The sequence below is a fragment of the Centruroides vittatus genome, unplaced genomic scaffold (genome assembly GCF_030686945.1).
Source record: "Centruroides vittatus isolate TY-2023 unplaced genomic scaffold, ASM3068694v2 contig_150, whole genome shotgun sequence".
In the NCBI taxonomy this organism is placed as follows: Eukaryota; Metazoa; Arthropoda; class Arachnida; order Scorpiones; family Buthidae; genus Centruroides; species Centruroides vittatus.
The window spans coordinates 2392651-2416112 of record NW_027120928.1 but is presented as its reverse complement, the minus strand read 5'-3'; the positions used below and the strand labels follow the sequence as shown (position 1 = coordinate 2416112).

The window sequence follows — 23462 nt, the reverse complement described above, 5'->3', positions numbered from 1 at the left end:
CTGCACGGCCCCTTGAATCTTCTACTGGGCTGTGCCAGATCGGTGATTTTGAATTAAAATCTCCACAGATGAGTATAGAGTTAGCAGGGAGTTCTTTAAAGATGTCTCTAATTTCTTGTAGGGGAGCCTCTATTTCCTCCGAAGGCGGGCAGTAGGCACTGATAATAAAAATTTGACGCTCTCCATAGTCAACACTGATCGTAGTGGTATAAATTTTGCTACACTGAGTGACTAGCTGGCAGTTAAGGTGCCTATTGGTTATCATGAAACCTGTGCGGATCGGGTAATTGTCTATTCGTCTAGTGAGGATTTTACCACTTCCAAGCATTGAGACCGTATTATCGCGAAGGTAGGGCTCCTGGAAAACTAGGATGTCTGCTTCTTTCTCAATTATTGCTTGTATTGCATTAGTGGAAGCAGCCATGCTCCGTTGGAGATTGATTTGCAGTATATTTAGAGAACTTTTTGTCTTGTTTTTATTTTTCAGATAGGTAGCTTTTATGTTATTGTCCATACTGGGGGATGGGATAAGAGGAGGCTGACTATTCATAATGGGTGTTGTGAACTTGATTAGCTCTGTGCCATTTTGTTATTGGGCAGTGTTTATCAAATGCATTATGATTAGTATTCATTGCCTTATTCTCTGGTACGGTTTTGTTATAATTGATACAGTTTATACATTTCGGTTCCTTCTGTAGGTTAGGACAGTCCTTAAATTTATGACGTCTAGTGCAATGGCTACAGCGTTGCCTATCCTCACATCTATGTGAGGTGTGCCAGTATCCCGAACAGTTAAAGCATCGGATGGTTGAGATGTAATCATCCACGGTTAGGGAGTACCATCCCACGAAGACCCTTTTTTCTTGCATAAGTATGTTCCTAATACTAGGAGTAACGCTTAGGATTACATGCCTTGAATGAGTTGTTCCTTTTGGTTGAAAGCTATGGCTCAGTTTGGTGTTTTCCATGAAGTCTTCCTGTGTGATTTGTTCCTTTATTTGATGGTTCTGATCATATATTTGCTGAATTAGCTCTTCATTTTCTGTGCTGTTTGGCACATTGAGTAGTATTATTTTCGGGAGCTTTTTATTTCGCTCTGTTACTCTAATTTGCTGTGAGAGGTGCTCATTGTTTTGTATTGCTGTTTTTAAGGATATTAGGTCCTGCTCGTCATGCAGCTGTATTGCAATATCTCCACTTGGGAGAGGCCTCACATGGTTTATTTTGACTCCAAGTTGTCTTGGGTCGATGTGAGATTGCACTATATTCATTGTTTCCTCTGGTAGAGGGACAGGCTGATTTGGGTCTTTGACTGCTGATACGATGATGTTGTGGTTAGCTTTCTTAGGGTTCTTTCTCCCCTCTAACTTTGCTGAATTTTCAGAAATTAATTTAGTCGTTTTACTCATTGATTTTAGATTTCTCTTTAGGACGTCCGAGAAGGATCCCTTATCCAGAGAAGATACTGGCTTTGAAAGTTCCTTGACCCTTTCTCTTAGCGCTAGGACCACTCCAAAAATTTGGTTAGCGGCCGCATGCAAACTGACGGCCGCTACCCTGGCATGGGTCCGTTCTTCTTTATTGACAGCTATGCTCATGTTTGTTGGAATACAGTTGAGAATGGTTTCCAGGTGTCCATTGATTGATGTTATAAGATCTTCTTCGATGAAGCTATTGTTTAAACTTTCTGCTGCACTTTCCCTTGACATGTCAGGAGAGGTAATTTACTCAGCAGGTTAGGTTGTATAGCACAAATAAAACGATACCCGGCAAGGACCGGCTTTGCAATAAGAGTTATGATCAGGGCTAAAACTTGCCACAGCAGCGGCTTAAGCAACTAGTGTGACGTCTGAGGTAGTTGAGAGGCGCTGAACGGCGACCTCACGCCGAATGGCTAGGACTTCCACGTGGCTGAGAACAATGCTCTTTGTTCGGTGCGGGATTTTGAGCGGCAATGATGTGGCTCTTAATTAATGGATTACCACGATATTTGCATGGTATATTAACTTCATATCAGAGCATACAATATCAGTCGTAGAAGAATGTAATCCAGTACGATCACGCGTAACGGCGACAAAGTCCAAAGACGCGTGCGACGATGGCCACTCAGTGCAACGTTCGATTCGAAGAGAAAAATAATAAGACAAGTGTACTCACAGAAACCAGGCTTTTTACACGTCCCAATGATATATAATTTATCGGTGTCTACCTCACCAATTATCCAAGTTTTCGATCAAAACACGGAGCACGTTAATCCAACACCACGGAACGACGATGACCACAGTAAAAAGCTTCAATATACAGCCGATAAACTCACACAGATTTGTAATAAAAAAAAACCATTGTTTTAACAGGTTAAGGATAAAGGTTCTTTTTAATACGAATTTGTGTGGGTTCATTCTCTTTGATGTAACAAGTCCTAGTTAAAAAGAATACTCATGTGCTTCTAGTCCTTTAAGATATCTTAATTTAATGGTTTAAATTAAGCTTCCTTTGTTAGTACAGAGCAGAAAAGAGCTTTAAAACAAATTATTTACAATTAACCCAAGTATATACACTTTCACATTTATAAGAACATTGAATAAATCCTACATTTGTGTAGAATCTTTTATTTATACAAGACTTTGCTTTATAAAATTCGCGCACCTTTCCTGCAATCTTCGACCCTGGATAAATTTCTAAGATAATTTACAAAATAAAAATCAACATTATTATTATCATCTTTCCTTTAATTAAACGAGAACGAGAAAAGTTTCAAAAACTAATTTTAAAAATTCTAAAATATTAAACTTTATGACCTCCCTCTTTCCATCTAACGATAGACAACTACTTAAGATCTAGAATGGTCGATTTATTAGAGAAGTAAAGAGCGCAGAGTCTTTCTAAAAAGAAAGGAATTTACAAATTTAGGAAAGATGACGATAAATAAAAATAATTTACTGACAATATGAATGAATTGGTTCACTAATATACAATCGAATAAAGATGAATACTGAAGAATAATGAATGGTCAGCTCTTATAAACTATGGATACAGAAGTAGTTACGTCAAATATTCATAAGATTTATATGAATACTTTTGGATTATATTATTTGACATAAAGCATTTCGTTATTTTTTTCATTTAAATATAAAAAAAAATAATTTTTCTTCAAATCGAAACGCGCTTATTCACTCGAAGAAGCATTCTCCAAGTAAAACTTCCAGTTAGGATATGAAAAGAATATAAATGGTGGATTAATAAAATACTTTGCTTAGCAAAAGAGAATGAAGGTTAGAAAGATATACGACAATTTAGATTAAGAATGATTTTAGAAAAGTTGCTGGATCAAATCAAGAAAAGAACAAAATGGACTGTTAATTCTTAATGGATTGTTGTTAGGTTCCATTATTTCCTTGAAGGATCGATGAAACTGAACATCCATCAATAATTAAATATTTAAAAACATTACTTATTATTTTTCATAATAAAAGTTATAATGAATTTCTTTATTAATACTTTAAGCAAAAATTAAATTTTATTTTTGCCTAATTATTTAGCATAAAATATATTATAAAATTATAAATATTGTCTTTAAAGTGTGAATATTTCTAATAAAATGTCAAAGAGAAGTTTTGATAATATAAAAACTTGAATAGAATTACAAATCAATACAAAGATAAATTATTGAATGATTTAACATTGAACTAATATATCACATCATTTAATTTTATTATTATATTAATATTTTATTATAAAATATTAAGAAAGTAATAAAATTTAAAATAATGTATTTTTTGTAAAAATCTAATAGAATATGATAAAGAAATACGATTAATAAATATTTAAAGAAGACAGCAATTGAGTCTTTACAATGTAATTACTGTATTAACTAGTTTTTGGCTCACCCTACACTTTGACATTTATACAAGTAGTAAAGTATTCGAATAAGACAGCAGTTTTTAACAGATAATTCACTTTTGGGCCGTCCTGTGTATTTCTATGGCCTTAAGCTTAGCCAACACGATATAAATGTTGGCATATATCTAGTGCAAAAACAGTTCTGTTTTTCTAATTCCTAAAATTGTCTGTAAATACTAATATCAGGCTCCTTATTTTGTTTTAATAGTGCACTCCTCCGTAACTGTTTATCAAGTAAAGACATCCTATCGAAAGATTGCTAAATTGTTGACGTGGAGAATCTTCATATGTGTTTATTATACGTATAAAGTAACTTCTATAAAACTCAATTAGACTTCTCTCTAAGGAAAAGTTCCAAATTACTATTTGTTTGTTTGCCATTTATCTCACACGTCAAGTTGCTCTGGCTGAAATACACGGGTATATGATGGATCGATTCTGATTGGTCAATTTTGAATCGCTTCCGATTATCGTTGGTTGTAGTTGAAAATAGAAAAGTTTTGTCAGTATTATTTATTCGGATCGCCGCAATTTTTATCGTGTACAAGCTTCGGTTCGGATACATACAATTTCCTTAGAAATTGTACAGTGTTTTCTTTAATCCGTGTTAGTGTGTGTGGAGACACGATATTTTACCCACTTTGTCGAAAAATTTCTGAATTTTTGCAAAGAGGTTTGTGTATTAGGGAGAAATGTTTATAGAAATTTTCAGGAAAATTGGATTATTGATTCGAGACATATTAAGAAGATGGAAGCCACATCTTAATTTTTTTTTAATTAAATGAATTTATTTTGAAAATTTTTCAAAAAAATTTATTATAATTAATAATATAAAAGTTATTTTTTAAATAAAATTTCATAACAGATGGCGTTACACAAAGTTTTAAACTTTGCTGATAGGTTTCTTAAACATAAATAATTTTCACCGGGAAAGTTATGCAACTTGTGCAGAATTTTTTGAATGTTCGCTCTGATAATTATTTGGATGTGAGACGTGGTTTCGATTTTTAGAAAATTAACTTTTTTAAATTAAAAATTGTTCATAAAAAGCTATATTTTCTCTATAAAAACATATTTACCTTAAATCATCTATATAAATGTTTTTCATTTTTTACTTTATAAAGCTTAATTAATTTTTAAAATTTTATATACGTATATATGTGTAAAGAAACGTGATAAAATCACATTTTTTCTCTATTTTCTAGAAATTAAAAAATATATAAAATGTAAATATGAATTGATCATGAGAAATGATTTTAAAATCCCTTTTACTGGGAGAATTATGGACGAGGTAATGAAAAATCATCATTTATCATACTCAATTCGACATTTTTAATAATAATTTTTTTCAGATAAAATCAAAATTTGTTATTAATGAATATTTCGTTGAATAGAATAAAATGGTTAAATCTCCTTTAAAAAACTATTATTATAAATTTATGGAAATATAGAAAAAAAAATTCAAATTTTAAAGAAAAATCTTACTATATAATATTGCTATATAACAAACTATATAATATTTTTAAATGCTTTTATTTAACTAGCTTTGTATGTCCTCAAAGTTTTAATCTTTCAAGTCCGACGACAATACATTTTAATGATGTTTTAGGAGGTGGTCCACCTCCTAAAACGTCATTAACGTCAAACATCGGATTCGGAATGGGGATGATCCCCATTCCGAATCCGATAAACATAACCAAATATAGAATTTAATCATGATGTGTTTGTGTAACTGCAATGCAATGATGTATATGGTGAGATGAGGCCACCCCTACCTCACTCACTATAAAAACATGCCCAATAAAAGCGCTTTTTTTTTAAATCTTAAAAAATACATTAAAATTATTTCTTCGTATAAAAATGGTAATTTAAAAAATTAATACTTTTTCTAACGTAATTAAATTTACTTTAAGACATACAATATTGATGTTTAATAATATAGATTGGATCCTGTGATGACCTGTGAGTTATTTCTAACAAGGTGGAAAGATTCCTTTACAGCAGACCATGTGCTGTGTTTCTGATTCAAATATTACATATTTAATGGTAAAAATACAAATTTTATTGATTTGTTCTGATATTTAATCTCAATTCTGGTTTTCCGTACAAAATGTTTACGGTGAGAAATAAAATACGAGGGAGCGAGCCAGACCGCCGAAGAATGTCACAATCAATAACTTTTCAGACAAACGATCCTGACCAAGTAGATTTGGAATTGTTCCAGGGTGAATCTCCTAATTATTATCAGATGAGTACAACCAGAGTCTGATAAAGTAGGTCTAAAACTTATAATTTGTATAATTCTTTCCTTTTCTTTCAACAAGAAAACGATAAATTCGGTGCAGACAGCTAATATGATACAATAATGACATATTGGAATCGCTTTATAATTTAATGATGGATAATTTAAAAAAAAACTAGATAAACGATTAATTTTTTATAATTTATTATAAAAAGATTTGAAAAGTGATAACGAACCAAGAGCAAGATCTGAAAAATAACGTAAATATGGAAAAAAATGGAGTCAATTTTTTACTTCGCTGGAAAACTTGAAAGATTAAAGTTTATTCAATTTTTACTGGATAAAATTTATAAAATCTATTGTCAAAATATGTAATTTTTGTAAGTTTTTCTTTTAATATATTCCTTTTCAGCCAAAATTATTCCTTAATGAAGAATTATCGATTCATCTCGATTGTTTGGAAGGGATTAAATTTCCACCTAACAGTAAAAAGAAATGAGTGAGTTGATACTGACTTCTAAAGCGTCAAGAACAAGATTTAAAAACAAAAAAACTTATGTAAAAAGAAAAAATATTTTGGATGCGTAATATTTTCAGTTAATAATAACCGCAAATTTATGTTACGTCTGTAGAATCAGAAGAAAAACAATAGAGTTATGCCGATCATAATATATAATTCCGCTCAAGGCAACAACTTGAATTAAAACCACTTGACTTCCGGTCGAGACTGATAATGTTTATATAGTTAATCGGAGCCTTCAGTTTCCAAACGTTTCAAATCTTGTCTTCGCTTTCATTTGTTTCACACTGTTTTCGAGATTAGGGAAGGACGGACAGACAGAGACAGTGGGAATTTTCAGGGCTATAATTTTTTCAAATTGCAGTCAAATAATGAAAAATAAACTGGAAAACAAAACGGAAATTTATTTTTTTAAATTGAAGAACGAATACATTCTTAATGGTTCGTAGTAATAATACATTCAAGATTGACATTTCGCTAGGTTGCCAGATACTTGCGAATAAAATCCGGGACAAAATGAGTTCTGGAAAGACATTAGGACTTCAATTCTAAGACAAGGCAACAGATGTTTATTTTTACAATGAAATTGACAGATATACATGTAAAATGTGGAGAAAGAAAAGATTTTTCTTTATGAGAACAGTTTTTAGAATAATCTTGCTGCTGCTAAATGATAGTTGAAGAAAATCCCGAAAAACCGGGAAATCTGGCAATTTAATTCAGCTCAGAATTAAATGATTTTGAATCCAGAATCTATGTAATTATGCTGATAATGGACACTTACTTATATTTGAAGCCAATTTTCAAAGTGAATGCATAGAAAGTATAATTAACTCATAAACTGTCAGAACACATTTGTACTAAGTATTTATTAATTTTAAGCCCGCTTATTAGTATTTTTAAATTTTTGTTTGTTATGACATCTCACAATTGTCAATAATCAATATGTATTTGTGGCAAGACTCTGAAAATTCTTTACTTTTCAGAACCTGTAATATCTTCAAATATTGCGCCGATGCTGTCTTAATTTTAACTATGCCCAGTAGCTTCAATAATTGCATTACGCCAGGTTGTGCAAATTGGGCAAGGATAGAAACGAATACAAAGTCTGAGAGTATGAAGTTTTTCTTCATAAACCCGATTATTAAAGCCAAACGAACTGCCGAATTATCGGGCTATAAGCTCGATGCCGCTATTAAAGCAGCCCAGGTAGACAAATCAAGAATACTAGAGAGCAAAAGAAGTACAGTACTACAATCTCGAAAACGAACTAGAAATCTTCCAGGCTACGGGTGAAAAAATCCATAACGTCCGTCTTCTCTTGAATGCATTAAAGACGATTTCACCCACATCCATTGAATTAAAAAACGCATTTTCGGTAGCGGAACTTTTCATTATTAAAATAATAACCTGATTGAGTGATCAGAGTATCGACCATCTTTGGTTTTCAAAATCTTACAAATTATTACTGTAAATTTTTATATTATGATTTATTTAAAAAATGAAAATTACCTTCTAAGTTAGAAGTTTGATCTAAGTTCATTTTTTCTTTAAATTTTTAACTCGATTCAAAGGCATTTTTTTTTGTAAGCAGTTTCCAACAAACTTTAATAAATTTTTTCTATTTGTGAAAATTTCTACGTAATTCAAAGGTAATTTTAATATATATTTTACACAGCATTATTAATATTATGAGCTTGGAGTATTAAAGTTTGGAACGTACTAAATTACTTTTAAAAATGAAAAATAATTATATCATTCGGTTTCAAGATATCTCTTTTATCTTAAAAATAATTAATTATATCCCGGGATTACCCGGGATTCCGGGTAACAGTTCACTTTTTTCCCGAAATCCCGGGACAAGCAAAAGACCGGGAAATGAGAAACCCTAGTAATCATCCTCGGATGAATGGGCAACCTTTGATTGTCCCAATAAACTATTTCATTGAGACAATCAAATACTTTGGGACATTCCTAATTTTAACTGTATTAAATGCATCTGAGAGTAAAATTAATACTATTTTAGTAATAATTACGCAATCAAATGTACGTCTTGTCATCAGTCTTAGATTTAAAGGAGTTATGAAAAGTTTACAGTTATACATGCTAGAGAAAGCACAATTATTGTTGGAAGGTATATAACTTAATAAATCTGTATCTTCCATGTGTAATTTTGGTGTTAGTATTCTAATTCATTATATAAATTGTAAGCAAATCAATTAAAATTGTTTATTTTTTATGATATAGATACTATTTCTGTGTTTAGAAGTAATGAAGAAAATTAGAAATGAAAACTAACACTAGCAGTTAGTGAAAAACAGTTATTTTAAACAAAATAACAGCAAAAAAGCACATAATTCTCATTAAAAAATCATATAATATTGACAATAATACAATTTATTGAAGAAATTTAGTTTTTTATTAGTTTTATGAATATTTTATATTATTACAGCAATACTTATTACAAAAACTTATCAACATTTTGAATATTTTATATTAATAGCTATAATAAATATAAAAAATTATAAAAATGTGATTAAAACTTTCAAATATTGGTTTATTTTTAGTGTAGAAGGATCAATAATGGAACTTTTGGAATTTTTCAATACGCCAATTTCCATTAAGAATAAGAAATACTGACAATTTTATTAATACTTTTTATAAGTACGATGTGGTGTCATAAGGATGGCCGGAATCAGAAGTGTTCATCGTGATGCAGCTGCTCAATTGTTATGTGAACAACGTGCATTGTTAGGAGTCACAGTAGCATCCATCGCAGCCATATTGTTATGGATGGTCGCAATGGGTACAGATTATTGGTTTTATGTAGAGGTTCCTAATGGCGTATACACAAACAAAACTGATACAATGTTTCTGAAAAGCCATTCGGGACTGTGGAAATTATGCAAAACAGAAGTTAAAAATGTATCGGGAAGAGAAGCGAAGATTGTAAGTAAGTAAATCTTAGGAATATATTTTTATTTATAAGTAAAAATATATATTAAATCGTTGAGTAATGGTTATATTTTGTAATTTTATATTGTGGTGTGATGGCAAACACTTGTTCTGCACTCCTAGTGAATAAAGAGCTTCCAACTTATTTACTCCTGTAAAATTATTACAATTTGCAATATTCCTTTCTTTGATATAACTTTTGAAAGGAAGACTTTTACAGGCTATTGTCAAGAAAAGAGATGCTACAAACTGTAATACGGTAAAACCTGTGTAAACCGGAATCGCCCAATACCGAATAATTTTTCCGGTTTGGCAGGTTTCCTTTTCGAACAATTTCTTTATTAACGTAGAAAATCGCTCCGTTCCAAGGAATGTATCTCATTTAGGCAGGTTTCCTTTTTATTCAGATTCCGTTTTGAATAGGTTTTGCTGTATTATTATACAAATAAATGGTTCGCAAGTTTTTGTCATTAGAAGTGCAGAATACGTCTCTCTTACCATGCCATAATACAGTAGTTAAATAACAGACAATATAATAAGGTTGCAGAAGAATATATTTATAGTAATAATACAAGGTTTTTAAAAAGTTTGTTATATTTATTCCAATATAAAGCCATTTTATAAAATATTTTTTTTAATCTAAAATCTAAAATGGTATATAATAGTCATAAAGTATTACACACACAGAGTTGGATAAAGTACCTTCTTAATTGCAGTGAGTGCAGGTCATTGGTTTTATATAGAAATTCCTAATGGCACATATACAAATAAAACTATACGGTGATTATAAAACTAATTATATACAATGATTACATACTGATACAGTGTTAATAAAGGACCATTTAGGATTACGGAAATTTTATAAATCGGAGTTGTAAAATGTATTAGCAAAAGGAGTAAAATATTAATAAGTACAGTTTTAAAATATTTTAAAAAATCAGTCACATTTATAATTTGTAAATTTTCATCTTGTATAAGAAAATTCCTTATATTAAATCAAAGCTAGCTATTTATAAGATCACGTGTTTGAATTTAAAATGGTTTATAATCGTCACAAAATTACACACTGAAAGTACGAAAATCGCAGCTTTCTAAATGTTTACAAACCTCTTAAAATCTGCTAGTGGATAAGTGGCCAAATGCTTTTTCTAAAAAAAAGAAAAAAGAAAAGAAACTTTTTACATCAATCAGCACTTTCAAGTGACAATCTTTACTACATGATTTCTACCCCGAATCCATAAAAGATCCTAAACTTGCACTTACTTTTATAACCCTCTACCACCAATAAATGTCTATTAATGTGTCATTACGGAGACACAACGTTTTCTCGTCAGAAAATTTTCAAATAAAAATTACCCTTCCGGCAAAACAAGAAATTTTTATCAAGAAAAAACTTCAACTATAAAAAGTTTTTCGCGTGTATTTAATAAAATTTTTAAAATTAAATATACTTTTATTTAATTACTAAACTCAAAAAAGTTATCTTTAATTTTTTTATACTGCTCTAAATTTAATTAAATAATTGGGCTGCTGAATAAATCTGAAAAAATTGTAGACCTGTAAATTCTCACCGTCCTCCGTCCGTCCGTCTGTTCGTCCTGCCTTAATCTCGAAAAGGGAGTTAGGTAGATAAAAGGTAAAAACAGAGGTAGAAAGCACGGGGGATGAGGTCCTGGTTAACTTTATACAAATTTCCGGCCTATCCCGAAAGTTACGTGATTCCAATTCAAAAATTTCTCCTGAAGTTAGATAGATGACTGGCACGACTCTATGGCTAACGGGAAAGTATGATGTATAAGGACAAGCTAATACTAATTTGAGGTGGAGAGCATATATTTTAAATTAAATAAATTGAAAATATGATTAAAATCGATAGAATAAATTAAATAAACAACATTTTAATACATAAATTACGATTCTTTTATTAAAAAAATATAACCTGTTGCAGCAGAAATAAACAATAAAAAAAATTTTTTTTTTGTTTTTCAAAGTCTTCACTTAGTTAATGGCACACGGTACAGAAAATCGATGTAATGAGCGAAATAATGACCAAGTGGAGAAGCCAACAAATTGACATAAACCTGGAATCGACTTGTTGAACGCAATCAATCTTCTCCCTTCAAACGTCATATCAACCTGGTGAGAACCGACGTCACAATGTAAGACCCTTGTCGTTCTGTTCGACAGGTGTCTCGGGTCTTTAAAGATGTCCATTCAGACTATTTACCTTATCAAATCTTTCTATGAACATATCCGCTCATTGCAATTTGGACGGACTTCCGTTATTATCAGTCTTCCAACTTCAGTTAATATCATTCTTCCTCTCTCTGTTGCCAATACAAATTCATTATAATCGCTTCTTCACCGTCGTCACAATGATTATAGGTGATTCTTCGATTAGAATATTTTGTTTTGAAAATTAAAAGTACGTTGGTGAATAGATTTGACAACAAATTTCTAAATTAATTTTTAATTCAATGAAATAATTCTTAATTAAATAAATTGGCACTAGGTGTAGTTCTTCATAAGTAAATTTTACTTGAATATATTATTTATTGGGCTGTAATTTTCAAATTGCAGAGTTATACATTCCCACTGTTGTCTGTCTGTCCTTCCTTAATCTCGAGAACAGAGTTAGATATATGAAAATCGAGAACGGATATGGAAGGTTTAGGGGCCGGACTCACTGTACACGAACTTCCTGTCTGGATCGGAAGTCACGTGTTTTTTAAATTAAAAAAAAACTATTAAAAATTGCAGTCCGGTATTGTGACGATGCCACAATAATTCGATTTTTATATTATATTTTAAACTGAATTATTACGAATATATTTAAATAAATAGTCTACATTTATTCCTGAATATATTCTACATAAATACTTAATTATTTCTAAATAGTTTTTTTCAAATATGGCTGCAATTGTTCATTTATTTTTTTAATTAAATGGAAAGATTTTTACTGTGAATTTAATACAGTAAAATTATTATTTTTTTAATATTTAAAGAATAATCATCATTCTTTTTATATCTACGATTGTGTTGACTGCAGACGGAATATTACATTTGATCAATGATCGATGATAAGTGAGTAAGTAACGACAAGGAATGATTTATTTTTAGAAGTCGCATGCAATTGTTGCTCTTTGAAAACCGATTGAAGCAAATATAAAATATTTAAATCAAATTTTCGAGTCATTTAAATAATAATAAATGACGACGACTGCGTAAGGGTAATTGATAATCAATTTTCAATTAAAATTTTAGTTTTTGAGATAAGAAATTTTTAGGTTGGGGTTTTATGGAATTGAATAAGAATTAAAGCATTTTTAATTGTTTTTTTATTTCATTTAAAAAATTTGAATGTTTTATGTTTTTATGATTTTTATGTATTTTTGTGTGTTTAAACTAATTAATCTTTTATCATTCAGCCTCTTACAATCCTCATCCTTCTGATCTTTTAATGGTTACTTACGAAATTTGTATATTTTTAATTATTCGAGAAATATTCACAGTTATAGGAATTGTTATAATAAAAATCTGAATTCTTCACTCCATTTTACAGAAATATTTAAATAAATATATCCTTTATCATGAGTAACTTGCGATTTATTTCATTAAATTGATGTTATTACTATGGAAATTGTTTTCTGTTTTTTATTTTATTAAATAATAATTAAATTCTTTTTAGTATACTGCATAAATATTTAATAAACTGCCTAAATCTGTGCACTTCTCAATCTTTCCTGATTTAAAATCATCTAACAATAGATTTCGTAATCTATAAGTAGATCGCGACCTACTTGTTGTGTAATTACGTATAGCTATATAAAATATTGCTTTTATAAAATGTATTAAAAAGCAGTTTGATTTAAGCGTTCTAAAATAAACGTTATATAATAATTTAAAATATAAATTTTCTAACAATATTGTTATAAATAAAATTATTTATTAAATAAATTCAAAAGATTATCTCCTAAGGACTTTCAATTATCTGAATTTATTTTTATAAATAATTTAAATTATGTATAAACAAATACACATTTTTTATTCAGTTTTAAAAAATATATAAAGAAGTCTGTTTTAAAAATAATTGGCTATTCTGTTTTTTATTTCTTCCTTCTCAATTTAATCTTAAAATATTGTTTATCCTTTGTACATCTGCTACGTAATGAGCCTCTTAGAAAAACATACAAATGCCTTTTTTAATAAAAAAAAATATATTTATAAAATTGCTCATTTAATAAAAGTTCAGATTGATCTAAGATACTTTTAATATTCTAAATCGGTTTAAATTCACTAATCTTTCATCATTCAGCCTCTTATAATCCTCATCTTTCTGATCTTTCAAGTGCAATTCTTTGATAAAATACTTCAAAATAATAATAATTTTTTATTATCCAATTTCTTTTCCAAGAATTAATATCTTCTAAACAATATTCTCTCTTTCTAGATACAACATTTTTTTGTTTCATTTTTTATACTAACTCCAAAAAGCTGATAAATAATCTTCCAATAAGCTTATCATTGATAGTAACGTAGATTGAAGATTACGATCTTTTCAATAAGAAAATAAAATTATAGTATTTTCGTTACCTTATATAACTTTGTAGTTGAATATAATACAATATTCTTCAAATAATTCAGTTATCTTGGAATAAATATAATACGTTTTATAAGATTTTTTGTATTACGTCAGTTATAGTTTTGTATTGGAAAACATCTTAAAAATTACAATTCCATTTTTATTGTTATTATTATTTGAAATTTTAATATTATCTAAAAAAATAAATCATGTTTTATTTTATTTTTCTCAAAATAAGAGTAATAAATCATAATTTATATCCCAAAAAACAGAAGAAAGGGTATCTTTAATGCCAAGCTAAACAAAGAAAAATTTTTTTTTAAAATAATGACATTTAAAGCTATTTTACATTAAAATATTTATTTTTTATTCAAAAAGTAAGTATTATATTAACATTTTATTTACTGTTTTTTCTAATAATTTAAATAATTTAATTAAATTACTGCATTTTTTCTTTATTTATGATGACTGCTGAATGAATGCATTTTGCTTCAGAAAAGATTCACGATAACGTTCCTTATCTGATAAATAAACAAAAATGGTAGCATACTAAACACGCTATACGATGACATTACGTATCATAAATAACTTGCAAATAAGGAAACAAGAATACTATTTACGTCAGCCATTTGCATCCCAAAAGACGAAATACATATAAAGAAAATTATATCTAGTTTATAATATGAGGAAATACATATTTAATTATAATATTATACATTTAAAATATGTTATACAGTATTGTAGATTATATAAAATAGAAATGTATAGAATAAACAATAAATATATTCAAAAATTTATAAATTGAAGATGTGAGATGATTAACACCTTTCTTTTCTTAGAAGAAATATCCTTATTCTCCTTTAATCCTGTAAGAATTAAAATAATAATATCACATTAAAAATAAAAACTCTATTATTATTTACTAATCTTTATCATAAATTTAACCTCGCGTAATTTTATTAAAGAATTTATTGAATTTAAAAAAAATTTAACATAGAAATATTCATTTCTAGGTTTTATATACTTCATAAAAAAATAATAATTCAAATGAATTTAAATGATGTAGTTTAAGATTACTTATTTAAATTAAAAATAAAATAAAATTAGAAAATAAACTTTATTTGTTTATTTTAATGGATTTTTCTAAGTTTAAATGTCAGGTAAAATAAGTTTAGGATTAGAGTAATCTTGTTAAACGTTATTTTTTATTTTATAAATAATAATAATTTTAAAAAATATGGAAAAGTAAATAGAATAAATATAAATTGAGCTTAAAGTTAAGGTAATTTTTAAATCTAGAAATCGAAAATATGATTATTTATATTTAAAGTTTAATTTACGTTTAAAATTTTTATTAATTCTTATAAAGTTTTTGTACTTTTTTGTACTTTACTAAATTTTTGTACTTTAAATCTCACTTAGTAATAATTTAAATTAAAAAATAACATAAAGTGAACGTGTGAAAGACGAATTTAATTCCTTTCATCCTACTTAATTTACATATAATTGAATTGAACTCAATATTTACAGAAATAAAATTTATTTATTAATTTTATTTCATATAAAAAGCAATTTTAATTCATTTCTATGATATATAGTTATAATTTTTTTTAAAGTATAAAATACAAATATAATGGTTTGTAATTTCTTGTCATTTGCAAGAAGAATTAGTTAATAAATTTATTAATTGAAATTTTAATTTGGCATATTTAATTGCATTGTAAAGTGTATATAATTATGTAACTAATTGTTTCGTAAATTTTATATATAATTGATATTTACACATTTATAATATTTATTTTCATTTATAATAATAACTTTAATTTAATTAATAACAATAAAATAATTATTATACAAATTACAATATTATATTTGTAATTGTATAAAATTTTATACATATTATTATTTTTAATTACACTTTTTTATTGTTAATTTATACTTAAATACAATTACTTTTGTAAATTAATAATAATAGCTTCTAAAGTATATAAATATATTTAAAGAATGTAAAAAAAATACAATAATTATAATTTATAATTCTAATTAATACACTGTTAATTTGTAATAATAATAATAATAATAATTTCGCAATTTTTCAAACGGGAAAAATTAATTAAAAATAAAATTAACATAAATTTATAACTTAATTTTTAATTAAAACTTCTGATACTTTTCCTTCGTTTTTTTTTAAAAAGTAAAAATTTCACATAAATTTTAAATTAAAAAGATTTTAATTGCATATTTTTCTTCTTAATGTAAACTAACTTACTTAAAGTGATTGCATTTCATAACACGAAAAATTTCAAGAAAAAATTTATAATATAATATAAATCAGCTGACTACATCAAAAGCGAAGATTATTTTATTTGATTTTTTTTATTTATTTTTTTGGTTAATCCGCTTATCTTCTTTAAGAAAAGTCAATTTAGTAACAACCAAATAAAATTCATTGCCTAAGGAATATACTCCATGAATTTATTTATTGTAAAGTGTCTCTATGCACCGGACACGTGATTGAAATTCTATTTTTTGGATTTTTTGATACGTTTTTTAGAAAAATTTTTTTGATTTTTTGATACATTTTTTGAGTGAAAAATAAAAAAATAATAATAATACCACGTAATAAAAATTGGAAATGTGCTGTTGACAGCTTTCGTGAAATTACTTTACGTACTTTTTTTAATCGATTTTATTTTAGTGAAATACTTTTATATTTTTTTTATTTTATTTAAGTTATAAAATATTTTCTAAAATTTAATTTTCCGATTGCCATTTTGCATAAAATCTTATTATTATTTTAGTAATTTGTGTTTATAAATTATTCTTTTTTAAACTTCTCTAAAATTTTTGTAAATTTACAGCAAATTATTTTTTAAAGTAAAATAAATTTCTGTATAAGATTTTTTGTTTGTTTGTTTTGAATAATTTAATGAATATTATATTATTTTAAGATATATATTTTATAAATTAAAAGTATATTTTTGACATATTTTAATATAAAAATTATATTTGAACTTATAAACGTTTAAAAAATTTAAATATATATATACATATATATATTTACTTTTAAGGAAGTAAATAATTTTAAAATTTCCTGATTAAACCATAAAATACAGTAAACAGAATTAAATACAAAAATGCTTGTTAATAATTAGAATAATTTAAAATAAATATTTTAAGAAAGTTTTTTTTTTTTTTTACTTATACTAATTTTTATATTTTCTTCTTTCCCATCAGCAACATGTGCACATCATTCTATGTTCCCTAGTGATGCTGAAATAAAACTGGATCCGGAAACAGATAGGACTATCTTAGGTACGTGTCGCCATCTGACGTTACAATTTGAAAATAAAAATATATCTTATCTATTTACGTATTTTACAGAATAAAGCTTTTGTATTTTTATTACATTTGTGCTTTTAATTTCATATTAAATAAAATCAATTTATAATTGTTTTGATTTAATTATTTTTTTAAGTTTTGTAAATAAACTGAGAGAAGCTATTTTCAAAGTGCTATCAAAATGCTAAGAGTTTTATGTAAATTGCTTGAAATTTTACAAAAAGAGTTTACTTTTCAAATAGATTTTCTACAAGAAAAAGTATTTCTGAAAAGAGAATTTAGTTTCTTGGAGTTTATTGATAGAAATTTTATTCACAAATTCATCTTTCAAGGTTTTTTTATGACATTTTGTATGAAAAGTATACCTTGTTATTGCTTGGATTTTTCAATAATTCTTTTTTTATCTCTTAAATAACTTTTTCGATTTATTGGGCTTTAATTTGAAAAAATTAGACATAAATTTCCACTGTCGTCTGTGTGGCTGTTTGTCTGTCCTACCTCAATCTCGCGAACAGTGTTAGATAGGTCAAATTAGTGACCGAATGTGAAAAGGTCATGTGCAGGAGACCCTGACTAACTGACACTGTCTGCTGTTCTACACAAAACTTCACGTTGTTGCAATTTTAAAATTTTTTCCTGAAAGGAGTTCGATAATTATGACTGGCACGACTCTGTTGACAACAAGAAAAGTATGATGTACAGGGGCAAGCCACTACTAATTTGAGGCAGATAGCACAAATTTTAATTAAATCTGAAAAATAAAATATTTTTAAGTTTTTATGCAAATTTAGAATATTTAGTAAAAAAGGAAAAATATTTTCTAATATTTAATACAGATTAAAAAAATTGGAAAATTTCCTCAATAAAAAATTTTAAGAAGTATGTGTTCATGTTTTAAATATTGTTTTTATTGTAATTAATTACGTAATATAACGCTTATAAAGTATTAATTTGCGAAATAATGAAAGTCGATACACGCAAAACACTGCAAAATAACATAATACAACACACGTAAAATGTATAGTAATGCAAGGCAATACATACAAAATATCGCGTATATTGCATGGTAGTACATGTAAAATATTGCCAGAATGGTACATGCTAATAAAGATTAATAATAATAATTCAAATTTTTCTTCCATTAAAAGATGTTCTTCTTAAAATTTATATTATTATATTATTCACTAGCATCCAAAATAGCTTAATCTTACCCGATTTAATTATAATTAAAATTTATTAATTATAAACATATTTATATATTTTCAAATGTAATAATTAAATAAATTTAATCGAGCATTTAATAAAGAATTTTTTTATAGTATTTCAATATAAATATTTATTTTTATTATTAAGGGGGATAACACAGTTTTGGAACTTTAATAAAGTTTCAAACAATATAACAATCCCTTTATAATAATTGTAAAATTTAATTATAATTAATTAAAATTAATTAAGGTAATTTTAATGATATATTAAAAGCAGATTAAAACTTAAACGTAATTCTTTACTAATTACTTGTTAAATTTTATGAAGTTTTACTTTTTTATGTAAATTTATTTGTATAAATTTGCATACATTAAATTATAACTAAATAATTTTTATGTAAATTATTTACTTACAATTAATTGTAATAAGAGATAAATAATTTACATAAAATTATTTATTTATAATTAATTGTAATACGCCTTTTTAATATTTTTTACACTGTTTATAATGTGAAAATTAAGTAAAAAAACTATTGATAAAGTTTATTTTGTGTGTACTTTTGTGAGTTTTACAATGTCATTCCTCTATGAACATACAAAAGGACAATGTTTCAAGATGATTTCTTCTTTTATATTTATAAAAGAATTGAATATTCTATTATTTAGCTCATAATATAATCATAATTCATAATATATAACTGAATTGCTAAAATACATATTAATACATACATATTTGTATTGTTACATAAAGAAAAAAAAATTAAACAGTTCTTATTATTTCTAAATGTTATTGATCTATAAATTTCCACTGTCTTTCCTTAATCTCGAGAACAGAGTTAGATGATTGGCATGACTCTGTTGCTAACAGAAAAGTATGATATACAGGGGCAAACCATTACTAATTTGAGGTGGAGAGCATATATTTTAAGTTAAATAAATTAAAAATATGATTAAAAATTACAACCCGGCATTGTGATGATATCACAATAAATAATTACTGGTTGTTTTCTTTCTTTTTCCAAAGAAACAGATAACTCGCGGGCATAATTTACGTTTAAATGTCAATTTGAACAGCAGGAGTGGGTTTCAGAAGGTTATCCTGTGCCCAAACTTAAAAAATTTCATGTTACAAAAATACTAATCTCACTAACATTTCATGTTATTGCCATTGCGATTTTCCTCGAAAACCATAAAAGCAGGTAAACATTTAGTTCTCTCTCATTCCTTTCCTGCGTGCCAACATGATTAACTGATTATATTAAACACGTCTATTTGAATGTACATCTTAAAATTTTAGATAAATCTTCTGTGCATAATGATTTTCAGAAAACTATTTAGAAGCCAATTGCCAATTTCAGTTACAATGAATGAGAACCTAAACAACTGACTCTTGAGTCTGAGTCATTTGAATGTTGTAGAGTTTATATGCATCTTTCTTACAAAACTCAACGATGACGTTAACGGCAATTCACTTTATTTACCGCTCATTACTCCACGCTTGATGTGGTACTTATTCCCACCAAGAGCCACGTGCCAGATGGCACGTGGCTCTTGATTGACCCCTGGTAGTTTCTTCAAATGTCATGTATATTTTTGGCATTAAAATCTTTTTATATTTAAGTTTTGAGATTACTTTAGCATTTATATTGGCAATAGAGATGAGCAGTCTTTCAATAGAAAATAACATTAAAAAAAATCAAATAATTTTGTATAAAATTAAATAAATCAAAAATTATATACAAATTAACTACTTATATAAAACTAACAATACATAAAATTTATTTATATATACAGTACAGTATTTAACAATATAAGCTGTACTTGGATATGTATAATCCAAAGGTTGCCATTAAAAATTTAAATAAATTATGATCTTTTAAAATATTTTCTAAATTCATTAAAGTAGTTAATTGAATAATATTTTTATTCTTTTTAATTATAGATTATACAAGAACAGAAACAGCTTTTTCCATAATAAGTCTTTGTTTAATGGTAATGGGACTTGGATTTAGTTTATACACCTTCAAAGAACCAAGGTATATGTTCAAAAGATTGGCAGGTGGTGTTCATTTTCTAACAGGTTAGTATACAAAAAACATCTTAACAATAAAAATAACAATATATTTTTCTGAATCAATATTATTGTCTTTGATAAAAAATTTTTGCTTGTAATTTTATTGAATTTTCCTATTTCTAACAATCGATTATGTCGTTTTTCAAAGTCTGCAATATATCTAAAATTCTTTCAACATGACAGACGAATTTTTTCACTCATTCTTTTTAATATTTCTTATTTTTATATATATAATATAGACAAGTGAAATCTTCTGAAAAATTCTTTTCAATTTAAATTTTTTTCTCTTTACTCTCTTCTGACAATATAAATGCTTTAAATTTCTTACTGTCGTGAACAATTTTTGGCACTTGAAATTACTAAAGAGGTTAAAAGCAATTGATGTACGTTAGATCAGTTGTATATATATCTTGTTAGGATCAGTTAAACTATTCAAACAATTAAATCCTATAGTAGCATATGTGTTTCTAAGCACTAAATATAGTCGGTGATAACTGTAATTAATCAATCATTCGGAATGTTGTGTTAAATTCTACAACTTGTCCATATGTGGTAAATGATATAATGCTATATACACATAAACCATATTCATTTTGTAAACTTCACTATTGGTTATTGAATTAATGAATGATAGGTTATAAATTATAACATAAGTGTTATTTGATTATATTATAATTTGTGTATATTGTTCTGAATTGTTGGAGGATTATCGAAGTGTTGGCCAAGTTTGCTTACTTTAGAAGTAAAGTGTGTTGAAACGAATTCTTCTGCAAATGACAGAAGGACAAACATACGGACACTCCTGCATTAACGAATTACAAGAGGATACTTCAAACACCGCAGCATGTCGAAGTTGTATTGAAGAACAAGTTCCATTCTTACTAATTTGCATAAATTGCAGCGGTGTATGTTATGTATAGAACGGTCATGTCAATAAATATTAAACTATTAAAATTTAATATAAAATCATATAAATCAACTATATTAACAGAGAGAATAAATCTTGAAGCAATTTTCTAAGAATTTGTCAATCCGAAAAATGTAAGGTCGAAGATATTTTGTAAGTTGTTAAATAAAAGAATATAATGTACTGTACAGTACTTAAAATTATTCGTTTATTTTAAAAAATGCCATGTTTTTGTAGTATTTATTATATGAAATATAAATTCCGTCCATTGGTGTGAAGTTTAATATCAAAATTTTATATTAATATCCAATGCAATATTCGCAGATATTGAATCTCTGCGTATATTGGATTGAAAGAATATCTGCAAATATTAAATAAAAACTCATGGATAAGAATGAAGGTTCTACATATCAGAATGCCGACACCTAATCTTTATGCCAATGTTCAAAGCAATATTCGCGAAAAAACCGACTCAATATACGCGACTATAAATTTAAATATTGCTATCCTCACCCTCAATATCTACAAAATTCATTATTATTCGCGAATATCGAATATACTGAATAATCTTTATATTAATTAAAATCTATATATATTTTTTCCAGCTGCAACTGTATTAGTTGTGATAGAAGTACTCATCAATTCCATAAAATATGAAGAAAGATATTTAAATGCTCGTCATCCAAAGGGTGCATCATTGCATTATGGTTTCTCTTTTGTACTGGGATGGATCACCTTTGTTGTCTTTATTATCGCTGGTTGTTTATTTATTTATTGTTCTAGAAAAAGGAAAGGCGACAAAGCACCATCGGAGTACCACGCACGTGAAGACGAACCTAATATATTAGGAAGAATGTGAACTACCTCAAATTTTTACAATGATCTTCATTAATTATTTACAAAAGTTCTATATAAAGATACGTATATGTAAGGAAGAAAACGAATGAATTCGAACGAGATTATATGCAATACTTTGCCACTATATTTAAGAAAAACATATCACAATAAGGGATTGTATTTTTTTTAATTTGTTTTAATTACTGTGAAATTTCCTATAATATTCTTATAATACTTCAAGCACTTTTTATTTTTTTCTTTTTTCTACTATAAAATTACTATACGCCAATTCTTATACATATATCAACTTTCAGATGTATTTTTTGATGAATTCGACTCAAAAAATTCATTAAAGATATTCTTCTATGTATAAAATACACCGCGATTCGATTCTTGTATTTCAAATAATGGCCCAAAAATTAATGTGATATAAAAAATTGTAATGTACATAAAAATATATAATTGTTGTAAAAGTAAAAACAAGATGAAATTCATCCATCATTAAAGCACGAAAATCTCTTTAAATCTATATTAAAAAATTATTATGAATTGTTCTTCATCCTTTGCTACAATTTCAAGATTCTTGTGATAAATTCGGTTGATTTTTTCCATTTTAAAATGTTAAAAATTATAATTAATTATAAATTTAACATTACGTGTGATTGTTTATTGAATTTTTATTTATAAAAACTACAATTTAAAATATATATTTTAATGCTATTTTACAGTGTTTGAAATTCTAGATTATATTCTAGAGAATTTTTTTATGATTTCTTAAAATAGTTTTTATTCTAATAAATAAAAAATAATTATGATATTTTGTTCTATTTTTTTTATTTTTAATTTTTTTTTAAGTGTGAAAAATTTATTATAATTGTTTTTTTAAACGAACTTTCAC

General features: G+C 26.8%; 1 protein-coding gene across 2 annotated transcripts in view; it reads left to right on the top strand.

The window, feature by feature from the left end:
• LOC136968638 (epithelial membrane protein 1-like) overlaps positions 1–23254 on the top strand; it is a 72271-nt gene extending 49017 nt beyond the window's left edge. For both annotated transcript variants that reach the window (XM_067262641.1, XM_067262642.1), the window contains exons 2-5: positions 9230–9615; positions 17437–17514; positions 20689–20826; positions 22333–23254. In XM_067262641.1, coding sequence (XP_067118742.1) covers positions 9348–9615; positions 17437–17514; positions 20689–20826; positions 22333–22586 — 738 coding nt within the window. In that variant the 5' untranslated portion in view covers positions 9230–9347 and the 3' untranslated portion in view covers positions 22587–23254. The remainder of the gene's footprint in view (positions 1–9229; positions 9616–17436; positions 17515–20688; positions 20827–22332) is intronic.
• The last annotated feature ends 208 nt before the right edge of the window (positions 23255–23462 follow it).